The sequence below is a fragment of the Mustela nivalis genome (assembly GCF_964662115.1).
Source record: "Mustela nivalis genome assembly, chromosome: 9".
Classification (NCBI taxonomy): domain Eukaryota; kingdom Metazoa; phylum Chordata; class Mammalia; order Carnivora; family Mustelidae; genus Mustela; species Mustela nivalis.
Genome location: NC_139028.1, coordinates 61956030 through 61979440, shown reverse-complemented (window position 1 = coordinate 61979440; position 23411 = coordinate 61956030). Strand labels below are relative to the sequence as shown.

Here is a 23411-nt window from a genome sequence, read left to right as displayed (position 1 = left end):
AGACATCCGAAAATAGTACACGGTGACTCTTACAGTAAGGGCTGCCAAATACAGGGCTCCAAGAGCCCAGGTTAGGTGATCGACCAGCCTGGGAAGTTGAGAAGGCTTCCTCAGGAAAGGAGGTCTGAGTTAGGAGCTAAAGCAGCAGCAGTAAAAACTTGGAAAGGGGCAAGGGGTGGCCCATTACACAGTGGCTCGGAGGCAGGGGCAAGCCTCACTGAAGGTGCTGAAGGAGAAGGGGCATGCGGTGCAGGGGACAAGACCAACAGCACCCAGTCACCAGGTGGCCTTGGTCACCAGTCGGGATTTTAATCGTCAGCCTGGTAAGACATTGGCAGGGTTTCAGCAAGGAACGGATGCAAACAACGGAATGACCCTTAAATGTGCTCACTTTGGCCACTAGGCGGAGAATGGAAGGGCAGAGAGGCTGGAGTAGACCCTGGCAGACCAGTTTGGGGGAGGGAGGCAGGCTCAGTAATAAGGCTGCTCTGGGTTCAGATCCCACATGTGCACTTTCTGAGCAGGAAGCAAGATCCCAACAGCACCTGCCTCCTTGGGTTGCTGTGAGGATTCAATGAGCAACTTCACGTACGTCAAGAACTGGCAAGAATCCCAGGCCCGCAGACAGCCCTGTGTGTTCAGCTGGCATGGTTTGCCCAGGGGAGACACGGACATGGAGGCCGCCCTCATGTGAGAGGGAGCCATGAGACAAAGGGAGGCAGGGCCGGACTCCAGCGGTGATAGCAACAAGAGCCCACTTCAAGCACGCAGCTGCTCCAGCCCCAGGGCCAGCTGTGACCGCGCAACACCCTGAGCCAGACGTGCCCAGCTGAGCCCTTCCCACATCCTGACCCGCAGAAACCAGGAGAGAAAAAAAAAAAAATGAACGTTGTTATTTCCAGCTACTAAGTTATCAGCTGATTGTTTATGCAGCCAAGGAGAAATGCAACAACTTGTACTAAGACTGACCTGGCGGGCGCCTCCTCTCCCATAGGCAAGGCACTGAGCCTTCACAGCGAGAAAGGCCTGCAGGGGAGAGGGAGGACGGGCAGCTGCAGAACCTGGGACCTTTGCAACTTCCAGGATCCTGCCCTCAGAGGGTCATTGGGTGGTTTCGAAACTAATTGTTTCAGCATTATTTGGAATAGCAAAAAAACTAGAAATAATGTCCATGCCAAAGAAGGGGAGAGTTCGATAAACTGAGGAGCATTTGCATGAGGAGCTCTGTGTGTCATTAATAAATATGGATTTATTAATGCTGGGTTAATGGCAGGGAAATGCTGGAGGAAAAAAGACACTAGTCCAGATGTCACAGACAGCTTATGCACCATTGTCCCTGAACACACAGGCACCTGCACACATACACGTACACACACATGCATAGCAGAGAGGGCAAACACTGAAAAAAAATTTTTAATGTTCTTCCAAAGTGATGAAATTATGGACAATTGCTATCTTCTCCTTGTCTAAACTGAAGGTTTTGTGTTTTTATTTTTTTTTAAGTTTTACTTCATTATTTATTTATCGGATAGAGAGAGACACAGGGAGAGAAGGAACACAAGCAGGGGGAGTGGGAGAGGGCGAAGCAGGCTTCCTGCTGAGCAGGGAGGGACTAGATCCCAGGATGCCAGGCTCGAACCCAGGACCCCCGGATCATGACCTGAGCCAAAGACAGACATATAATGACTGAGCCACCCAGGCACCCCTGATTTTGTGTTTTTTAAAATAGTTATTGAATGATAAATATTAGTTCTTTTTAAATGTGCCCTCAGAACTCTCGTCACTGTGTCTCTGGGATGGCACAGTCCCAGAAGGCTAGCCTGGTAAAGGTAAGGGTTCTTGCCTTTGTTGTTCTGGGCCGGTGCCCCGGTGCTAGAATGGGGCCTGGTACGCAGCAGGTGCTTAGCAAGCCTTTGTTGAATGAGCAAACGAATGCATGGCACTTATCAGACCGCACTGTGTGCTTCTGAGTGCCCAACAGCCTCCGGAACCAGCCCTCAGACGGGGACCTGGTCTGGCCCCACTCCATATCCCCAGGATTCGGCACAGGGCCTGGCACTGAACAAAGACCCATGGATGAATGAAAGGCTGAATAAATGAGTGTTCTACCCAAGAAAACTTCCCTGAACCCAGTGTGCCAAACCCTTGAGAGCCAGTGTCCACATGTGCAGGAGTGTGCTGTCTGTGTCTGGGAGAGAGGGGAGGGGATATGAATACATCAGGGCTTTCTGAGAAGCCAGAGAACTCTGCCTGGCCTGACTGGCTCTGCTTGCTTCCAGAGGCCCTCTAGCACAGGGCCACGGCCTGTTTTATCCATCCTCCCACCACCAGGGAGGAGTTCTGGAAGCCTGACTCAAGCTACTTAAGACGTAACTTTGTTTTTACAAGAAGAGAGAAAGCAAGCTCCTTCCTGGAATGACTTTTCTGCTCCTTTGCCCTGGGACAACCTCCATGACAAGCAGCTGGCAGGGGAGCCAGCAGGTGGAGCCAGAGCTCTAGGTGGAAGGAGGGCAGGTGGCTGGGCGTGAGCTGAGGGATGCAGGTGGAAGAAGGGGAGTACGGGAGCTGAGCAAGACTCCCCTGGGGGTGAACGGGAGTCACCAGGACCTGGTGATTGTGTGTGTACTGAGTGTCACGGGGAGGGAATGGGGCATATGACCGTGCTGGAGTGACAGGCTGAGGACGGCAGTGGGAGGGGTGCCGACATGGATGGGTTGACAGCAGAGATGGGCGGCAGCCAGAAACAAACTGTTTCAGTCCATGAGACTCTGAGCCTGAATGACTGCTAGAAGAGTCGGGGAGGCCGACAGGGGCTGGCCAGGCCCAAAATGAGGCAAAAGCTTGAAGGCGGGAGCTCAGGAGAGACCCCTGACTCCCTCTTTGACCCCCTACCTCAGTTGTCCAGAACGCAAGCCTTAAAAATACTATCCATTTTTTATAAATTAAATCTCCACAGATGTGACATGTCAGGCCCATCCCACACATGGGCTCAGGTTTGGAGGTTAAAAGACACTGACAGCCCCAGAGCACAGCCTGACCTCTCCCAGGATAAGCAGGGAAACCAAGGCCCAGGGACTTACTAACGTTCCAGAAAGCCCAAGGCACCAGCCCCCAAGACCCAGGTGTTTTCAAAATCTAAGAAAGAGGACTGTCAGGTCCTAAGGGAGACAGTGCCTGCTCAGGAAACTCCGAGAACCGGGAGGTGATGCACGATTTTCATTAACAGCTGGAGCTACAGGCTCGGCGTGGGGGAGGAGGTACAGTAGGGCCTGACTCTGCATCCAGATATGAGGGCGCCCCTGAGAACAGGACCCAGCACCCCCATTCCCACCCCACCTCCCTGCTCTCCCAGTCCCGCCCTCAGGGCACAACCTGGGCCTGGTGCTAAGTGAGCAAATAAATGAAAATATGAACGAGCGACAGTAACAGCAGCTAACACTCAACGCGGTACCCACTTTGTGCCAAGCACCGTTCTCAGCATTTCGCAAATATTAATGCATTTAATCCTCAGGAACATCTTATGATTTCCGTAATAAAAGATTACGAGTCCCATAATAAAAACTTCATTACTCCCATCTCACACCTAAGAAAACAGAAACAGAAGGGTTAAATAACCTGCCCAAGGCCACAGAGCTCTGAATCCCCTCAGTCTTATTCTAGAACCCTTGGTCCTACCAGTCTGCCAAACTGCCTTCCACTTGACACCTGCACACTTCACGGCTGTTCAGTCTCACCCCACCCTCCTCCAGAAGGCTCACCCCAACACCCATGTCTCACCTCCAGCATCCTTTCCTTACGGATGTGTTTTTTTTTTTGGGGGGGGGCATTAAAAAAAAATAATGTATTGAGGTGAAATTCAAATAACATAAAACTTAGCATTTCAAAGTGAACAATTAGTGGCATTTAGTACATTCAAGATGTGCAAAAACAACAACAACAACAACAACAAAACAAAAAACCTACCTCCTCCATTTCCAAAACATTTCCATGGCTCCACAGTGAAATGCCTCACCCATAGGAAGTCTCTTCTCCCCATTCTCCCCTTCCCCCAGCCTCTGGCAGCTACAGATGGATCTATTCTAGACATTTCATATAAATGGAATCGTACAATGTGTGACCTGGGCAACTGGCTTCCTTCACTTAGAGCAATGTTTTCAAGGCTCGTCCCTGTCACAGCAGGCACCGTTGTGTCATCCCTTGTTATGACTCAATACTCCTCCATGGTTTGGACCGACCACAATTGGTTTAGACATCCATCCACTGATGCACATTTGGACCATCTGTTTCCACTTTCGGCTGCCTTTTGATCCTCACCATGACCCTGTGAGTGAGGACTATTGTCTTGTCTCCTTTCTAGAAGCAACGCCGATATTCATCTGTGGTCCAGAGGTGACTCGGAGTGGAGCCCCCTGCCTGCCACCCTCGTCTGCCACCAGCCAGTCACCCACCCTGCAAGCCACGCCTTCCCTGGACATCAGTTACCACAAGCCAGGCTCTGGGCCAGGTGCTGACAACACAGAGTGGAGGGCTTAGGTGAGGCCCCAGGGTGCCCCAGGGCCTGAAGCTGCAGAGATGCGCTCCTGCCCACCCCCAGAGGTTCCAGAATCCAGGCATACCACATCCAGAATGAGTGGGGCAGGAGGACCCTGCTCCTTTTCCTCCCTAAGCCTTAGCTTTCCTTCCAGCATAGAGGGAAGATGGCCCCAGCAGGAGGCTCTAGAGAGTTACACAGCAAGACTTCGAGTGGAGCAGGAATGTTGAGCTGGAAGGAGTGGAGAGGGGGCATGGGATCAGGACAGCCACGAGAGTTTCCCCTACGATCGGTCATTTCACCCCTAAGACATAAATGCACGAGATAAAGCCCTTTGTCTGGAATGTCCACTAAGCCTTCCTGCTGTGGAACTTTGAGCTAAACTTTCTCTGAACCTTCTCTTTGCCCAAAAGTTGGGGCTCAGGCGGGACTCTAGAATTCTAGATTCTAGGTTGAGAGGAGTGAGCTGCCTTCAGAGGGCCCTTCCTTTTGGTATTTTTTGTTTTGTTTTGGTTTGGTGTTTGGGTTTTTGATAATGAGGGGGAGAAAAAAAGAAAGAGGTATGGGGAGGCGGGCGGTGGAGGTGGGGAGAAAGAATCTTAAGCAGGCCCGTGGCCACCATGGACCCAGACATGGGGCTCAATCTCACGACCCTGAGATCATGACCTGAGCCCAAATCAAGAGGGGGATGCCTAACTGACTGAGCCATCCAGGGACCCTTCTGGGTTTTTTTGGTTTTTTTTGTTTTTTGAAGACTACTCCCCTTCAGGCCACCTCTCTGTGTAAGACAGTGGGGCTCTGAGCTCTAGAGATACACAGAGGCCACCTCCTTCCTGTCCTCCAAGTAACTACCTCTGCCACATGTTTAACTGTTAATGGGACCATCCTGAGGGAGTTTCTGGAACTCAGTGTGGAGTTGGTCAGTCTCAGTCGTCACTAACAGTCAGCACCGCCTCCTCAGGCTCCCCTCACAGAGGCCAGACAAACATGTGGCAAATGAACAAGAGAACCAACAAGCAATCCTTCAATGATTTCCCAGCTTCTAGCCTCCCTTTCCCAGTCTATTTTTCCACATTGCTACCACTTGAACCTTCACCTCCTGCCTCTCCTGCAGGTTCTGTGGCTTTAAGCAGGCTGCTTAATTTAGCGGAGCCTCAATTTCCCCATCTGCACACAGGACTCTCCTTGTGGGGCAGCGAGGGAGATGAAAAGAGAAAGCAGAGGCCCAGCACCTCAAGGGCTAAGGAGTCCTCCAGGGAAAGCAATTGAAGGAAAGCTGTTTCTCTTTGGCACCCCACCCCATCCTACACCTCTCAGCCTGATCCTCTGATCTCCCTCTGTTCCAGAGCCTGGAGGAAAGAGCCTAGCCCCTGGGCTGGCCCCTGGCTGGATGTAAATGTTTATGCCAAGCCCAGCCTCCCAGGGACAAGTTATTTGCTCTGCTAGTAATTAATTGCAGTAAGACTGCCTGAGTAATAAACTCTGCTGGGGAAACATAAACAGTTTGCACTGAGCTCCAAATCCATTGTGAGGCCAGCAGAGAGGGTCTGCAGGAATGGAATGTTCCCCCTGCCAGATGACAAAGACCCCTGGAGATCATGCAAAAACCAGCAGCTGACATTATGGGGTGCTTACCTTGTTCTTTGGCACAGTTGGGCCCTTGGACATCTGATACCACTATTTTCCCCGTTTTAAAGAGGAGGAAGCTGAAGCTGAACAAGGCAGGGTGACTTGCCACAGCTGGAAAGTGGCTGGGTTGGGCGGGACACAAAGCCTGACTTCAGAAAGGCGGGGGAGAGAGGGGAGGAAGGCAGCCATTCATTCACCAAAAATGTATGGGTACCCCTTGTGCCGGGTACTGGGACCAGAAGAAAAGAAAAGAAAGTCGCTGGTACAGAGGGTGACAGCAAATTACAACTGACAGTCAGTGGCCATTCAAGTTACTACTGACAGGCAGGGCACAGACCACCCATTAGGCCTCTGGCAGGAGCGCACAGTAGGTGTGCAGTAAGTGAGTTTCTGGCTTAAATGTCCCGCACCTTTCTTTGACCCAGTGCAGCTTCTCGCCAACCAGTTCAAGGTGTCTGGAAGATACTGTGCCAGGGCTGGGGGTGTAGTGATGGATGAATAAAACACAACATTTGCCCTCGGGCATCCCAGTCCAACCAAGGGTATACGCATATGGATAATGGAGTAGAATGCAAGACAGTTGGATGAGGGTCATGGGGGAGGAGTGAGGGATAATCAGTATTTACTGAGCACCTAATGTGTGCCAGTGCTAAGCCCTACACCATCTCATTTAGGCCTTACTACAACCCAGGCAGTGGGGAGAGAATATTATCACCCCCATTTTAAAGATAGGAAATCAGAGGTTCAGAAAGATTAGGTAACTGTTTCAAGGTCAGAGACATAAGCAATAGTGGCTGGATTTGAAAGGTAGCCTCACACCAAAGTTTCTATTCCTTCCTCCCAGTCCCCACCTCACTGCCGTTCCCTCCCCTCCCTGAAGGGGGCGCTGAAGTTGTGAGGGACGGGACCACCGTCATTAAGCTACCTTCCCCTTTCCCCAGCTCAGCGCCCGCATGCACGACGTGGGAAGCAGCGCACCCTGCCGGCCTGGTTTCCCTTCTAAGCAGGAAAGGTCTGGCTTGCCTGCTTGGGCTGCTTCACTCAAACCAAACAGGTCAGGCTGGTGACCTCTCACCCCCAGCAGCAGGAAAGTTCGATCCAGATTTCCACTCTGCCCTCCCCCACCAAAGGGCCACTCAGTTTACAATGGCCCTTTCCCAGGAAACTGTACTCCACAGCTATTAAACCCTTTTCTCCTCTTAGCTCATCTGACCACCGGCACCCCACCCCAGCTGTCTGAATGCTGGCACCAGGCCCAGCACAGTATAGGTGAATCTGACAGAGACCCCAATGGAAGGGGTGCCTCCCACCCCGTTCCCCCAAGCCTCCAAATCTCCCTACCCCAACCCCTCCCCATCTCTATCCAGGTTCCACTCATTTACTGAGCTCCCGCGACAAGCCGGGGGCTGTCCCAGGCGGTCTCACCTGTGGCACATTATTTAGACCTTTCCAGGCCTTTTCACGTAGGGATGATGTCCACGTTACAGATGAGTAAGTCTGAGGGCCGAAGGACTTCTCCAGTCTTTCCTTTACACAGCCAGAGAGCTTGGCAGCTGGGCCTGGCCCGGAAGTGGCTCACCCAGATGGCTTTTGGGTCCTGCCTCAGCAGGGAGGGCCATAACTGATGACCAGGTCCGTGTGTGTGGGGTGAGACCTCCCCGAGCACACGCAGGGACATGGCACTGACATCCTGGCACAAAGGACCACCCGGCCTGAGCAGGGGGGGATTGAGGCTTGAATGAGTTCATAGAGTTTGGAAGCCCTCTTTAAAAAAAGAAAAAAGAAGAGTACAAAAATATCTTCTTTTTGCACCGTTCACAGAACCTCTGAGTCTGTGGACACAGCGCTAGGTCTTGGAAGGGGCCCTGGAGCACAGAGGGCCTGAAGCTGAAGCTGCACCAGCCTCACGGTGAGTCCGCCCCTGGGCTGGAGGAAGGGCCCAGAGGCGATCCGAACACCACCCGCCTTCACAAAGGCCCTGCCCCCAGCCCAACTGACAGAGGAGGCTCCGGAGGACATTCCTTCTTCTGGTCACGCGTCCTGCTGCAACTAAACCCTCTCTGCCACAGAACCAAGTCTGGCTGGCTGGCTGTCTCCCTCTCGCCACGGTTTCGGAAGCAGCAGAGCTCGTCTGAGCTCAGGACCGGCCCACGGAGTGTGTGTGCTCCCATGGACAGCAGCGCTGGACTTCTCTGTGATCCTGGAGCATGCCTCCAGGAGGGTCCTCCATGCCTGGGTGGGCAGGGTCGCCCCCACCTGTGCCTGGACCCCTGGGCCAGCAGAAACAGCCCCACCAAGAACCTCAGCCCCAAATATTTGAAGGCTATGACACTGTTTACCCAGAGTTCCCACATCCCGCATCCCATCTGGTCCACACATCAGCCCTGGAAGGTAGGCAGAGCTGATTGTATTGTCCCCATTTACAGAAAGGAACAACAGAGGACACGCATTTTATGCCTCCTCTGGGGGAGACATGCCAAGGGAACTTTGCAGGTGATATCTCACAGACACTCTGGCAGGAAAGGCTGGATCCTCAGGGAACAGGAAGGGAACTGAGGCCTTGCTAGGTCTCTGGCCCAGGACCAGGGAATGGGGCTAGAGCCCTGCTCTCCCATCTCCCAGCCTGGACCTCGGCCTAGTCTCTTCACAGTCTGGAGTACACAGCTCCTGAGGAACACCGTGTGTCCCATGAGGAACAATAGGCCTCTAGCTTCTGAAGCAGAGGAGCAGCCAGTGGCTTATTACAGGCCTTCCTAGAAAAAGGGGATCAGACAACGAGTGCATATGCTTTGGAAGCCTGAAGCTTGCTTAAAAGCAACAGCCTTGCAGACTCAGGGCCTGTACCTTTCCCTATGCTGCCAAGCAGCAGAAGGTCCCGAGCCCACCTCCCACCTTCCACCTGCTCCGCTACCCAGACCCTTCACAAGACCACCTCTCCCCTGACAAGCCAGCTGCCCTGTGCTTGCTTTTGCTTGCCCAAGTCCCATCTCTGTCCTTCCCTTATGATTTACCCACTCATATGTCTGTTCTACAAACCCTTATGGAGAATGTAGTCCTGTCCACAGTCACCCAAGACAAAGGAGTATCCCTAGATGGACCAAGACAGTCCCAGGAAAACTGGAATGATTGAGCACACCGCTGTACTGTGTGCCTGGCCCTGTGCTGGTCAAGGAGGAGACACCGGATCTGGCTTCCAGCTGGAGAGTGGCTCTCACTCAGTGAGGAACTACCATCAAAGGCGCCTGCTGGGCACCTCACACATATGATCCACTGGAGTCTCAGGAGGAGGGTATTATCATCTCCATGGTATACACAGGAAACTAAAGCTCAGAGAAGTGACTTGACCGGCCCAGAGCTATCAGGGACATGCCAACACTTGAACTCAGATCCCCTGAGACAGAAAAAGGAAAGGGCAGGTTCCAACATGAATTTTTCTGAAGACAGAAAAATATAAAGATGTGTTTTATCTGATCAGTTTTGTGTATCAGCCCCAGATATTTGGCATGTGCTAGAGGTTCAGAAATGTATGTGGAAGGGAGGCAGGGAGGGGAGGGAGGTGGGAGGGAAGGAGGGGGGCAGGAGACAGGGAGGGGAGGCAGGAGAGAGAGAGGTGGGGCAGGAGGCAGGCGGGGAGGAGGGAGGAAAGGAGGGGGCAGGAGGTGGGGGGGAGGGAAGGAGGGGGCAGGAGAGAGGGAGGGGAGGCAGGAGAGAGAGAGGTGGGGCAGGAGGCAGGGAGGGGAGGGAAGAGGGAGGGAGGAAGGGAGGAGGAGGAAGGGAGAAGATAAAGGAGACTGGGAAAGGAGGGAGGAAGAAAGGGAAAGGGAGGGACTAGGGAGGGAGGGAGGAAGAGAGAGAGGGAGGGAGGGGATGGAAGGGAGGGAGGGCAAGGGAGGGAGGGAGGGAGGCACGTGCCTAATTTAATCACCTCCAGGCTCAGAGATCCCAACCCCCAACTCACAATACCGACATTTCCCTTTCCACAGCCGGTGTCAGCTGTTTTCTTAAAGCGCTAGTGCCAGGAAGGAAGTGAGAAGAGGGAAAGAGTGCTTCTCCTTTGGGTCAGCAGCTCAGGGCTCGCTTCCTCCAGGGAATCTTCCCTGACTCACACCTCCACCCAGTTCTGGCCCCTACCAACAGCCATGGGTGTCAGAAGTGTGTGAGTTTGCACACATGCCCATGGGTGTGTGGGGCTTGTACTCTTGCTTCAGTTCACTTCTGCAAACCTAGACCTCACGGGGCCAGGCCAGCCCTATCAGGAGCTGGGGGGGCCAAGAGGTACCAGACACAGGTCTGCCCGAAAGCACAGGAAACTGATGTGTCAGCAGCCAGCTGTGACGGAACGTGCCATCCCACCCGCAAGACTGTGAGGTGCGAAGGAGCACGAAGGAGGACACTGACGGCCTTGGTGCAGGGCGCCCAGTCAAGGGAAGGTGTTGTACTGAGGTGCTCAGTACAACAGATCAACTATACCACACGGGGGTGAAGTTCAACCTTCAAATAGAAGGGAGCTGTGCCCAGTCAGAGAAAGAAGGCATTCCAGTTGGAGAGGCCGGCTTGAACAAAGGCACAGTGCGGAGAAAATGTGAAAACTGTAGAGGAATACCCAAAAAAATCAGCGCAGCTGGGGTGTGGGCAGGGTGGTGGGGAGAGCTGGGAAAGGAGCACAGGAAGGCAGTTTGGCACAGACTGGTGGAGGGCCTCCAATGCCCCCTGGAGAATGTGGACTGTCCTACAGGAAATGGGGAGCAACCGGCCAGTTTCTAAGACAGAGGAGAAAAATGGAGTCAGATGTGAATTTCAGAATAAGAGGACGGTGTGGGGGGCATCTAGAATGAGCAGCAGGACCAGGATGGAGCCAGAAGATTCTGGTAACAGTCCAGGCTGGAAGCAGTGCTTAGCCTGAGCCAGCCAGAGGAGAATAGGGAGAAGAAAAGCACTTTGGTGATAAGGACATGTATATATCACCATGAGGCTGGGTGCCCCAAAGGTAAGGATCAGGAGCTTGGCACATCCCTGCCCCCAAACACTCCAACAGAAGCTGAGGCTGGAGGGAGCCAAGTTGCTGTGTGTGTGGCCTGGGACAGGACTCGATCTGGGACTGGGCCATGGTTCTTTGGTTGAAAGTTCTACTTACCAAAAAAACTTTTACCTTTTTTTTTTTTTTTAGCAAAATTGACTGTAAAAAAGTGAACGTCAGAGCTGATCAGATTGTCTGAAGTCTGTGCACTGAGACCTTGCTGCTAAAGTCAGCCCTCTAAATGAGAAATGAATACGAGCATATTAACCATTCCATTATCCCATGTGATCATCTTTGTCATTTTTAGGATATTAAAAAAAAAAAATCTCTTGCAAAGAAAAAGTTCTCCTTACTGAGTTTTAAAAATGCCTCCTGGTTTCTTCCACTGCCCTGGGGCTATAAAGGTCCATAATAAAATCATCCTGCTGACGTGCTGGGCACTTTCATTAGCACAGATACAACAGAGAAAGAACGGAAAAGCTACCAGGGATACTGGAGATCCTGCTAGAAGGAAGGTGAGAACCCCAACCCATTGCTTCTCTTGGCCACCCAGCCCCTCACCTCCAGAGATGGACCTCAGAGCCACGTGCCCCCCACCTCCACTGCCACGCCACAGCCCCAAAGCTTAGCACTGTTTCTCAAAAGACATTGTTTCCCATTTCATGTCCATTGCTCATCTAGAAGTCATCAGACCTTCTACAGATCTCCTCCACCGGGGAAAGTCTTTGCTCTGATGGCCCTCCACCAGAAGAGACCAGGACAGACCCCCCCGCCAAACTGCCTCATTTCTGACAGTGGGTTTGCAGGACCTGGTGTCTCCTCCTATATCCGTCCCATTTCTTCCATCCAGGCCCCAACATTCACTGTGAGGCCATGAGGCAGAACCTTGAATTTCACCCTAAATATTGTGCTCCCCAACACTTTGCAGCCTCACCTGGGTGGCTCAGTAAGTTAAACGTCTACTTTCCGCTCAGATCATGATGTCGGGGTCCTGGGATCAAGCCCAGAACTCATTGGGCTCCCAGCTCAAGGGGTAGCCTTCTGTCCCTCTCCCTCTGTGCCACCCCCCATGTACCCTCTGTCTCTTTCTCAAATGAATAATATCTTTAAAAAAAATTTTTTTTTGTTTAAAAACAATCTGCAGTCTCCGCCTACCCCTAATTAACAGCAGCTGAGGGGTCTGACACTGTGCCTGGCACAGACTCACCAGCCAAAGCCTGCTCCAGGGTCTCCCACTTCTAAGGAGCTGCCTCTGACCCTGAGCCACTTGGCGGGCTTTGCCCCCCCTATATAAACGAATCCACCTTACCCCCTTCTTCTAGTGTGTTGTGATGATCTATTTCCTCTCCCTCAAAAGACAGGAGCAGCCCCAGGGCTGAGACTTGCATGTTTCCTCCTCTTCATGCTTCAGATGCCCAGCCCCGGAAGTGTTCATTCACAGGTCTCTTCTTGGGAGGACAGGGGTGGCAGAAGAGAAAGGGATAAGCCAAGCCTGTAAATGCCCAGCCCAGAGGAGCCCCCATGGTGTTCTCTATCATGGAAGTCCCCGCTACCCCAGCCCCCGAGGGCTAGGCCTCTGAGAAGGGGTTTCAGGTAGGGGACAGGAGCAGAGCTGCTCCGCAAGTCAGCCAGGCAGCGTGGGGACATGTGTTGAATGGAGGTCTGGGCCTGGCACCCAGCGAGTGCTTGAGAAATGTTTGTGGAACCTAGTGGAACAAACTGAAAAATGCTGGCTATTTGTTCCTCTGGCTGCAAAGAGGCCAGGTCCCCGCTGGGGGTACTTCGTGGGCAAATTATCTCAGGACACAGCCTGTTTCCTCTAATGAGGGCTTCTCCCTCTTGCAGCTCTACTCCCAGGAGTGTGGGAGGGGGGCAGTGCCCAGAGCCAACCTCAGCGGCCCTACAGCTCTCCCCCGGAAATGGTGTGGGCAGCACATACCACCAGCCCAGGCAGGGGACTGCTCACATTGACATCTCAGGCCCAGAAATCCCCAGCGAAGCAGTTCCGGCCTCCTCCTGGGCCCCTCTGGGGAGGAAGAGAAGAAGGAACCAGGGAGTTGGGCCGAGTTATGTAACCAGCTTCCTTGGAGTCAGAGGCCCTGGCATGTCACAGCCCAGCACTGCAGGGAGAGGCTGGGGGAGGGCGAGGCGGCTTGCTTCCCTCCTTTGCTGCCTCTCCTCCAGACCTCAGCAGACCTCGGAGGCTGGCGCTGTTCTCCAAGACTCTCAGCTCCAAGCAGGCACCCTCCTGCTAGGGGTGGGAACCAGGAAGGGCTGTTGTCATCGGAGTGTGTGTAAAACAGTGGCCTGCTGGCTTCCCGGGCAAAAAACCTGGCTCTAGTCCCCACCGCAGCACCTGGGGGCATGGGCTACGGGAGAGAAGCCTGGGGCCCTCCACAGTGTCCACCCCTGCCCCAGCTTCTTGCCCCCCAGATTCTCCCCACTGCCTCCTAGACAATCTGTCATAGGTGAGGGGCCATAGGGCTGGGGGCTCAGGCTGCCCCGCACTGCCCCTCCCTGGCCTCTGGGCAATCTCACTTCCCTTTCCTGCCTCCATCTGAACTTCTTCTCTAGCCTGGTGCAACCCCCACCCCCGCATATTCATCTGAGTGCACAGCACCAGACAGGGCGGGAGGGAGGGGATGCAGGAGACAGGGAAGCAGAGAGAAGAGCTAAGACCCACTCCTGGTCTTGAATGACAGTGAGGGCTTCAGCAAATCCTTACCCTCTGGGCCACAGCAACCATATGCACTAGGTGATGTTATCATGCCTACCGCACAAACGAGAAAACTGACACCCAGAGAGCCTTCCCCCGAAGTCATGGAGCTGGTGTGCAATATGCTGGACAGCAGAACTGCCCAAGTCTGCGAGACTCTACCATCCCTGTTCCAGACTTCATGGCTCTAGCTTTGGGGATCCACATACATCCGGGGGTGCTACTATTGGGAGACACCACACAGACACCACACTGGTCCCCACTGAGGAAGCTAGTTTGGGAGCCAGAGGATGGCCATGAAGACAGGGACAGGGCACAACAGAGGCCAAGGTCTTGCCTGCTGCCTGCCACCCAGACTCTTCCCTTCTGATTCAACTCGAGGCATTCCATCTCAGGCGGGATCACACCCACCCACTGCCTGCCCCTTCCAGACACAGGGCTGCTGGCGGCCAAGCTATCCAGCACAGAGCACAGCCTGACAGCCTGCTGTCTCTGCCCTCTCCCCTTCCAGCTGTAGAACTGAGAAGGAAAGAGTACTAAGGCCCTCGTAGGCCAAAGCCCTTTCTCCTTCCTTCTTGACACACAGAGAAACTGAGGCCCAAAGAGGAAAAGCAGCTTATCCAGGGTATCAGAGGGATAGCAAAGAAGTGGGGTCCCTGTTTCCCAGGTCAGCACCCCTCTCCTTGACTTATCTCACTTGGCTCTTGTACCCAGATAGCACTCTGGCTCATCCGTCTGTCTGTCTGTCTCTCTCCCAGCTCCCCCACTCTCTCTCCCCACCTCCTGCTTTCTTTTCCTAGCTCTGCCTGCAGGCCCCATGTCTGAAGCCTCCTTCACAGCCTTGCTCGCCTTCTCACATTCTTCTGAGCCCCACCACCCCCCACGTTCTTCCTTCCCCTCCTCAGAGCCAATGAGCAATTCTTGGGTGGTTTAATTAGCTGATCATGACCGCAGCCTGCTGGATCCAGTGCCCAGAACGCTGTCCCCAGTAATTAGGTGGGTCCTGAGTACTTGCCCAGTGGGAAGCCAAGGGGGAGATCTCTCCAGCTGCATAAAGAGCTCCTTGATCGGAAGCCACGGACCCCTCCTCAGGCCAGGTCAAACCACACTGGGTGTACTGGGGCCAGATCCAGATGTCCATTCTAAAGACTCTACAATCATGTACGCCACAGTCCAGACCCAGGAAGGCTCAGGAAATGTCTGAGGATGGGGATGAAGAATGGAACCCACACTCTTGGGGCCAGCAAGGGATGGCTCCACGGCTGGGACACTTACTTAGGGAGAAGGATTTGGACAAGCGGTAAGAAGCAAGGATGGTACCCTAAATGGGGGGAGCAGGAGAAGCAAAAGCAAGAAGGCTGGAACGAGCCACCAAACCCCATGCCGGCTAGCTCTGGTTATCAGAAAACACATGCTCCTAGCCAGGTAAAGCCGCTCATCCAATGACCTCCGCCCTTTGGGTGACACACACACACAAAATCACTTGTAGGTGTCTCAAAGCCGGCAAAGATATCCCATTGTCCTCACCAACCATACTGCCCATCCCCCTCCCCCTCCAAGTATCTCTTCTCCCAGTGAAACACCTACATTCAGTCTCCTTCACTGAACAAATATTTACGTAGTTCAGTGCACCATGCCAGGTCTGCACAGGTACAGGGACAAAAGACAAAAGACTCAGGACAGGTGTCCTTGGTCTCACCCAGGGGACACTGCAACTATGTAAATAACCAGGACATATTGGGGGTGTGGGGAAGTGGATCAATGCCAAGACTGAGAGAGAGAGAGAGAGAGAGACAGAAAGAATGCAAAACAAAACACAAGAAAACATACACACACACACACACACACACACACACACAAAAGAAACAAAACAAAAACCCCACAAGGTACTTGGTGATCAGGGTGATCAGTGAGGGCTTCCTGAAGAAGGAGGCCATATATGATGCAGGCCTTGAAGGACAGACAGGAAGGGCACTGTGTTGGGTCAGGTCACCACCTGTGTACTAAGGGCCAATGATGAAACAGGCTTGTGCCAAGAACTTTGAGGCCTCAGGAGTGAATCAGAGATGGTTACTCTGTGTGGGAGCTCACAGCCTGCTGAGGGAGCTGACCTCAAGTAAATACCGCCCTTTGGCCAGGGACTTGTCCCTGAGCTTTACCTATTTCAGCTCAGTTACTCCTTGAGGCAACCTACTCTATAGGCACAGTTGCTGGCCCATTTCCCGGATGAGAGTGCTACAGCAGAGGAAGGGTTAAATAATAGAAGTCACAGAGCTGGTAAGTGGCAGAGCTGGCATATGAAACCAGGAAATCTGGTTCTTCGTAAAGCCTACCCACTATACTAATCAGTCTATGCTAATCGGATCACAGAGTGGGCTGAGGGCACAATCCACAGTCACCCAGGCCCAGCTCCCCTGCAATCTCGGTCCCACTGGTCTGTGACAGAGGCCTGAACTTTGACCTATCCCCCACTTCTGGCCACCCTCTGGAAGAAAGATCACCCCCACGCCCACTAGCAGAACACAGGAAAGGAGATATCTCAAGGAGAGTTACCTCCTTGCACAGCATGGAGGATTTGACTTCCACAGGGACACCAAGACCCAGAGAAGGTGTATGTGGTGCCTGGATCACACAGTAATGATTAAGCTTTAGAGCATACCTCTGGGACCCTCCAGTGATGGTACATCCCAGCTGTCCACTCCTCCCCCCGCCCCGCCCCTGCCCTTGGTCAAAACACACCCATGCCCACTAATGGCATGGGAGAAGGCAAGAGGATAGAGCCGCAAAAGAACCAGGAGGACCAGCTGTGGGGCCAGAGGCCCACAACCACTATGGGAGGGCCCTTTGACTTCACCCAGGCCCATACCCATTCCGTTTCCGGACCTGTGGGCGCCTGCCATGTTGCCACTGAATGCTCAGACCTTGAGCGAGGAGTAAGTCTCTAGCCGGCCTGACATTAGCCAGAGTGTCCCCCTTGTTCCAGGCTCTTCAGACCAATAGATGGATTCCTCTCCAAGTACAAGGGGCCCCAGGGATTCGGCTGTGGTCCCAGCCAGGCCCAGCCCCGTCCTCGGCAGAGGGAAAACCACTCAGTGGCTGTGGTGACTTCAGCCATACAGAACTCCAGGACCTGTCTGGTCCAGTCCCCGAAGCCCGGCCTCATCTGGCACCAGGTCTCCTGGGAAGGAACAGGCAGTTCCTCTCAAGTGGACTAAAGATGGGGCCCGTCCCAGGAAGGAGGAGGCGTCTCCGGAGAGATGACCCTGCCAGGGCCCCTTTGGGGAGGGAGGGCTGGGGCTGGGACAACAGACGCCTTTGTTCCCCTCTCAAAAGCAGCCACCCTGTCCTGCCCCACCCCCTCTGTTGGTTGGACACCCCCCCCATTAGGACTCCAGCCACTCCTGGGGCAGGACCCATCCTGCACACAGAAGACAGAGAGGGAGCCTGAAACCATCCCAGATAATACCTACTCATACTGAGACATGCCCCACCCTCAGCAGCCTTCAGTCTGATGGGGCAGACAGACCTTCCTCTTTCGGATGCCTGTCTGATGGGGGAGAAACCGGCTTCACTCTGAGGAACCCCATTCTGATAGGGATGGGACCTCCCTCTCCTTCAAGACTTCACAATCTGATGGAGGAAATGGACTCCCCACTCTCCACCCACCAAACCTAGTCTAATGTGGGAAACATGGCTTTCATCCTTAGAATCCCCTAATGGGAAGGACCTAATATTAGCCCTTAGGATGCCCCCAGGCTGACAGCAGAGGCAAGAGGGGAGGAAGGATTCAGTGCACTCAACTACCCTTCCCAGGCATCTCCAATGAATCAGACCCAGAGGTGGATAACAGACCAGCAAACAGAAAACAGAAATAGCTCCCAAACCACAAGAAGCTCACCAACTGGGAAATAAAAACACCTGGGGTATGGATAAATGTGTGAGAAATTGCCAGGAAATTCACCCACCCAGTACCCAAGGCCTACTTCCTAGGGCAGCCTCGTCCCTCAGCAGCCACACTCCGGGGCCTGCAGCCGCTGTCCGCAATTTCTGTCTAGACGACTCGGCCTTCCCCTTGCTCCAGAACCCAGCTCAGAAGGCACTTCCTTATGAAAGGCTTCCCAAAACCCCGGGCCACAATCAGAGGCCCCTCTTTCAGGAGACACCCTCTCCTGTGACCAGCTTGCATTTCTACCGTGTCCCTCCCACCCCTAGCTGAGCCTGACCCCCCAGGTTCCCACACCCCCAGTCCCCACCACCTGAGCCCAGGGCCTCACACCCTTCCTCCATGAGACCTACCTGAGCTCCAAGCACAGGGGAAAAGCAGGTCCTCCCCTCTCCCCTGTGACCCAGCTTTGCCCTCACCACCCCATCAAAAGCCCTCTCACCAAGTCACCAGCCGCTGCCTTCTGGCCAACTCCCAGGTGCGTACGTAGCTCAAGCTGGTCCCCTCTTCCCCCTCAGGCACCTGAGCTCTCCAAGGCCCCAGCTGCCCCTAACTCTCCTCTCTGTACACACCATAACTCTTCCCTACGCCACAGTACCCACGCACCCCTGGAGGCAACTGCCACTTCCAAACCTGGGACTTTCCAATCCCTACCTCCCTCCACCATCCCTACCCCCAGGATCCTGACCCATCTATGCAGACAGAAGTCTCCCTACATCTTCCTCAACTTCCAGTCTGGCTCCCTGCCAAGCTGCCCCTTCCCTGCCGGCCTCAGACAGACAAATGGCCAGAATGGTCACTCTGGAAGCAGTGGAGGGTGGCCTGGTTGACGCCAGGGGCCACTTGGGTGGTGTTGACTCTCTGTTGTTTTTCCATTGTCACAGCTCCGAGGTGTGACAAGCCCCCTGAACCCATGCCAATGGAAAACTTCAGCCTCAGGCAAGGATGCCCAAACTTGGAAGGGAAAGAGCTGTGGCCAAGTCTGAAGCCCAGAAGCCAGCCTAGACTGGGGACCAGAGATGGTAAGTCAGGTTCAACACTGCCACTCTCAGCAATTTCAGATGCATCCTTGGACAAAGCCACAAGACTTCTCCCTATTCCACCCAAGATAGGTCACAGAGGGCTTGACTGCTGAGAGAGAGATGACAGCCAAGGTTCGAAGAGCTGGTGATGACATGTCTATCACACCCGCCTTCCTCCCCTTCCAACAAAGAAAACTTCATAACCATCTGTAGGAACAAGAATTCGATTCCTTCCCATTACCTCTCGGGAAGTCCCTCCTGTTATCTCACTTTGATCGTTAGTGTTGGCAGCTGAATTAGGAAGAACAGCAAGAACCAGAAGGGATGCACAGCCCGAGAGAGAGTGGACTGGCCAGGGAGGTGCGGGAGGCTGTGTGGGCCATTCAGCCCTCTCCCTCGGTGCCGCAGAGGGCTTTGTGAACACACGGGCTGGCTTCTCCGCTGAATGGCAGCGGACAAATTACTTAATCTCTCTTAGTCTGTTTCTTCAGCTGTAAAAGGGAGTAACAATCCCTCCATTAACAGGATCACTGGGAGAACCAAATGAGATCATGCATGTCAGTTTCCTGACACATACCAGACACCGAGCAGTCAGACTAATGGACACCACCTCCTCATTCATATTTCTCAGTTGCGTCCTCTCCCCAAGCCTAGCTTGGACCCTGCTTTCTCCCAGGCTCCTCCTCGGCCTCCTCACCCAGTCTCCCTGCTTCTGCCCTCTGCACCCCTGCCACTGCCAAAGGTGTCCCTCTGCAAGGGAAATCTGCTCTCGTCTCTCCTCTCACACTGCCCCCTGAACCACCGCAGACTCTCTCCTTAGTGACGTTCCAGGCTGTTGCTGACTAGCCTGCGCTTTTCTCTTGAGGCTCACCTATCATCACCAGCCCCGCCCGCAGGTCGCACACACAGGGTGCTTCGAGCCTCCCAGACCTTTTCACATTCTGCGCCCTCCGCCAGGAACACCATCCCCAGGGCCACCGCCTTGGCCTCCTTGTCTTTCCAAATGAAGCTCAGGGGCTCCAGAGCCACCTCTGTCCCAGGAAAGCGTCCCTCACCATGTCCCCTGCTGGGACTGGGGTGGGGACTCCTCCCTAGGCCTTCCATGGCACCTGTCACCCTGCAGTGTAGTCACCTGCTCAGCTCTAAATCCTTTGGCGACAGAGTGGGACCCTTCCTCTCAGAAGCCCCAGCCCCGGACACTCCATCAACATTTGCTGAATGGGTGTACGATTGCTCCCAGAGCACCTTGCTAGAACAGTCATCGTAACACCTGCCCCGTAATTAATCCCATCCAGACATTGGTCTCCCCGGCCTTCCCCCTGGACCCCAAGACTTCCTAGAGGACAGTGACAGTTTCTAACTAATTCTCACTATCACTTCCACATGGGGCTGAGTCCAAGTGCTTAGATGGATGCCATGACTCCTGAGCCTTACAGTATGAGGTATTTGCAGTTTCCTCTTCCAGGTCAGAGAAAGAAACCCATGGCCTCCGAAGTGAGGCACGGTACAGCCCATTATTGATTTCGTCCTTCTCTTCCAAATGCCTCAGGAAACCTGGCCTCCTGGGGCTATGAGAGAGGGCGGAGGGGAAAGCAGGGCCACCATCCATCCAATGGACTTTAGCCAAGCCTGGGCTCCAGGCTTCAGGCAGCACCTCTTTCCCTGCTCAGCAAATTCAATAAACACAACAGAGCCTTGAAATGCTTAAGTACTGACAGCTCCAATTTACAGACAGGAAAACTAAGGTCCAGAAGGGTAAGGACAAATGTCCAAAGCCCCCTGTGAGTTAGAGGCAAGTGGGGGGGGGGGTCGTGGGAAAGATCTTGACCCCAAAGACAGGGTCTCCAACAGGTACTGGGCTGCTCACAAGGTCCCCATCCTGCTGGCACTCTATGCCAGCCATGGGCAGCAATGACCCACCTCTTCAAGTCACAGAGAGGCAAACCAAGGCCCAAGAGGGGCTGAGTCACCCTGATGGTAGAGCAGCACAGGAGGAACAAGTGAGAAGGGCAAAGGCTCCTAACGCTCACGGGGAGAAAAGTCTCATCTCAATGGTCAGGAGGATCTTGGCTTTGGGGGACATTAGCCATAGCAGAAGAGAGAGTCGCACATCCTAGTGAGGACAAAGACATGGTCGCAGTGCCGGCCAGCCAGCTGCAATGAGGACTAGTCATCAAGGTGAATGCAGAAGCTTCAGGATCTTCTGCAGCCTCGCCTCCAAGCCCAGGGCCTCCACACACAGAGCAGGGCACCCTCAGGGCCCATAAAGGGTTTGGCACTGCTCAAGGGCAAGCCCCAGAGAAATGGACTAAGCGGGGCCCAGCCTCTGCCCAGCTTCTGATGTCCCCTGACCTTAAGAAAGTCAGGTAACCTCTAACACTCTGGTTCCTCTTCTGGAAAGCAGAAAAGGAAAATTAGCCTCCTTGAAAAAGATGTCAGGGGGACGGTTGGGAAGCAGTTTCTAAATTATCTTCAAGCCTCAGTTTCTTCTTCTGAGGAGAAGAAAATAGTCTCTAGAGGATCTCACTAACGCTGTCAGACAGCAGGCTGTGTGTGAAATTGCTTTGTCGTGGTGGCAAAACGTAATGACCACTGGGGTCATGTCTTCCTAGTCTAGCTGCTCCTTTGGGGAAGGAATAGGTCTTACATGTCTTTGATCCCCACGCCATGCCTAGTACACAGCAGGCACTCAATAAATAATTATTGGCAGCAAGAAGAGAGGGAAGAGAGGAGAGAGAAGTGGGGCACAAGGATAGAAGGTAAAGAAAGAAAAAAATGAAAATGAAGGGCTTGTAGAAGTGGTAGGGGGAGGAGAGAGGGAAGCGTCTAGTGGCACTTAAAGGAGCAGGCAGAGGGAAGGGGTACAACCAGGGTGACAAACCAGAGTGCCTGATCTGGGCTTGTCTTGTCTACAGAGGCTATCCCCAGGGGCTGCCCTGCCCCAGCTCCCCCCCCCCCCTATTTTGTACCAGTTTTCCATCTCAGAGGCAAAGCCTCTCCCTTTCTGAGCCATGCCAAGCTCCTAAGGAGATAGGAACCCCTCTCCCTACCCCAGCTTCAGACAGATGGTGGCCAGCCACCCTAGGCCTCTGGAGGTCAGAGGGAGGGAAACAGAGTGGATGGGATGCATTTTTCCCAGGCTCTGTGGGGGCCTGTGTGATGTGTGTCTTTCCACTTCGTGCCATGTAGGGACTGGAGTGAGTGTGTCAGCGGTCAACGGCCCCAGGGTCTGCTGGCTAGTGACCATGGGGCACCAGAGTGTGTGGGCTTTAGTCTGACTGTCTGTGGGGGTCAGTTGGTGGGTCTCACAAACAAGGTGTTGGGGAGATAGGTGCCAACATGAGTGTGTGAGGGTATATCCCAGAGTGTTTGTCACAGTGAGTGTGTATCTGTGTAGGCCACCATGAGTGTGCCAACATGAAGGTGTGGTAGAACTGATGTGTGTTAGAGTGTGACATGTGTACGACAACATGACTGTCAGCAAGAATGTGTTCATGAATGTGTACCAGTGAGTGTGTGACGGTGTGTTATTGTACACGATAAGCTTGTGGCAGTGAACGTCCGTGTGCATGCCAGCAGGAGTGTGCCCACGGATGAGTGTGCCCGTGTGTCTCCAGGAGCGTGTGTGCCATTGTGTGTTAACCTGCCCCCTTGCGTCTCTGCGTCTGCTGGCCGGTAGGTGCTGGGTGTCAGCAGCGAGTGAGTGTGAGTGTGTGTGTCTGTGTGTGTGTGTGGCGGCGGCGGTGGCGGCGAGGAGATGTGAGCCAGATGGGGCGTCCAGGTCCTCACTCTAGGTACCCCCCACCCAGGACCCCCGGGTCTCCTCGGCCCCGCCAGCGACCACACAGAGGAGACCTCCGGCACAGGAGAGCTGCGTACCGCGGAGCCAGGCGTCGGCGCTCCCGGGGTGACCGACTGGAACCCCCGCCCGAGCCCTCGCCCAGGTCGCCCCCAGGGCACTCGGCTGGGCCGCCGCCGGCACTCACCGCGTCCCTTTGTCGCCCATGGTCCGCCACGGCCGCAGGAGGTCCGAGGCGACAGCGCCCAGGCTGGAAAATCCCCGGCCGGCAGGAGGAGCGCGGGCCAGCCGGCTCCCGGCTCCCTGCTCCGCCTCCTCCGCTCTCCCGGCCGCCGCCGCCGCCGCCGCCGCCCCCGCCCCGGGCCCGCCCGCCGCGCAGCACAGCGCCCGCCGGGGCCGCGGCCAGGGGCGTGTAGCAGTGCGGGAGGGTGCGTGTGCCTGCGCGTGTGCCTGCGTGTGCGCGCCAGGGCAGGGCGGCGGGCGCGTCAGGGCCTCAAGGCCGGCATTTGGGGGTCCACACCGCCATGCACCCCGCTGTGTGTCTGTGTACGTGAGGGCGCACGCTGGGGTGTCTATACGTGCGCGTGTGTGCACGCGAGTGTGCCGGTGCGTGAGCACGGCCGTGTGCTCCGGCCGAGTCGGGAGTGTGTTCGTGCGGTGGAACGGTATGCACGTCTTTGTGCAGTTGTGCGTGTGTGCAGGAGGGCTCCCCGGTGCTAGCGAGGCAGCCTTTTGTGTATGCGGGAGGGTGGAA

The 23411-nt window shown here is 54.4% G+C and overlaps 1 protein-coding gene across 10 annotated transcripts in view; it reads right to left on the bottom strand.

Moving 5' to 3' along the window:
* The window catches only part of ARRB1 (arrestin beta 1), a 73567-nt gene extending 50552 nt beyond the window's left edge, over window positions 1–23015 (bottom strand). For 2 of the 10 annotated variants that reach the window (XM_082747213.1, XM_082747203.1), the window contains exons 1-3: window positions 13144–13203; window positions 12487–12625; window positions 3456–3583 (exon numbers count right to left, since the gene is read on the bottom strand). Coding sequence is in view for 5 of the 10 variants with exons in the window: in XM_082747210.1 (XP_082603336.1) it covers window positions 3456–3553 (98 nt within the window). In the remaining 5 variants the exon portion in view is untranslated. Of the gene's footprint in view, window positions 1–3455; window positions 3584–12486; window positions 12825–13116; window positions 13219–22844 lie in introns of those variants that run through there. The other 8 variants (XM_082747212.1, XM_082747217.1, XM_082747216.1 and 5 more) reach the window with 6 other exon arrangements.
* Between the last annotated feature and the right edge of the window lie 396 nt (window positions 23016–23411).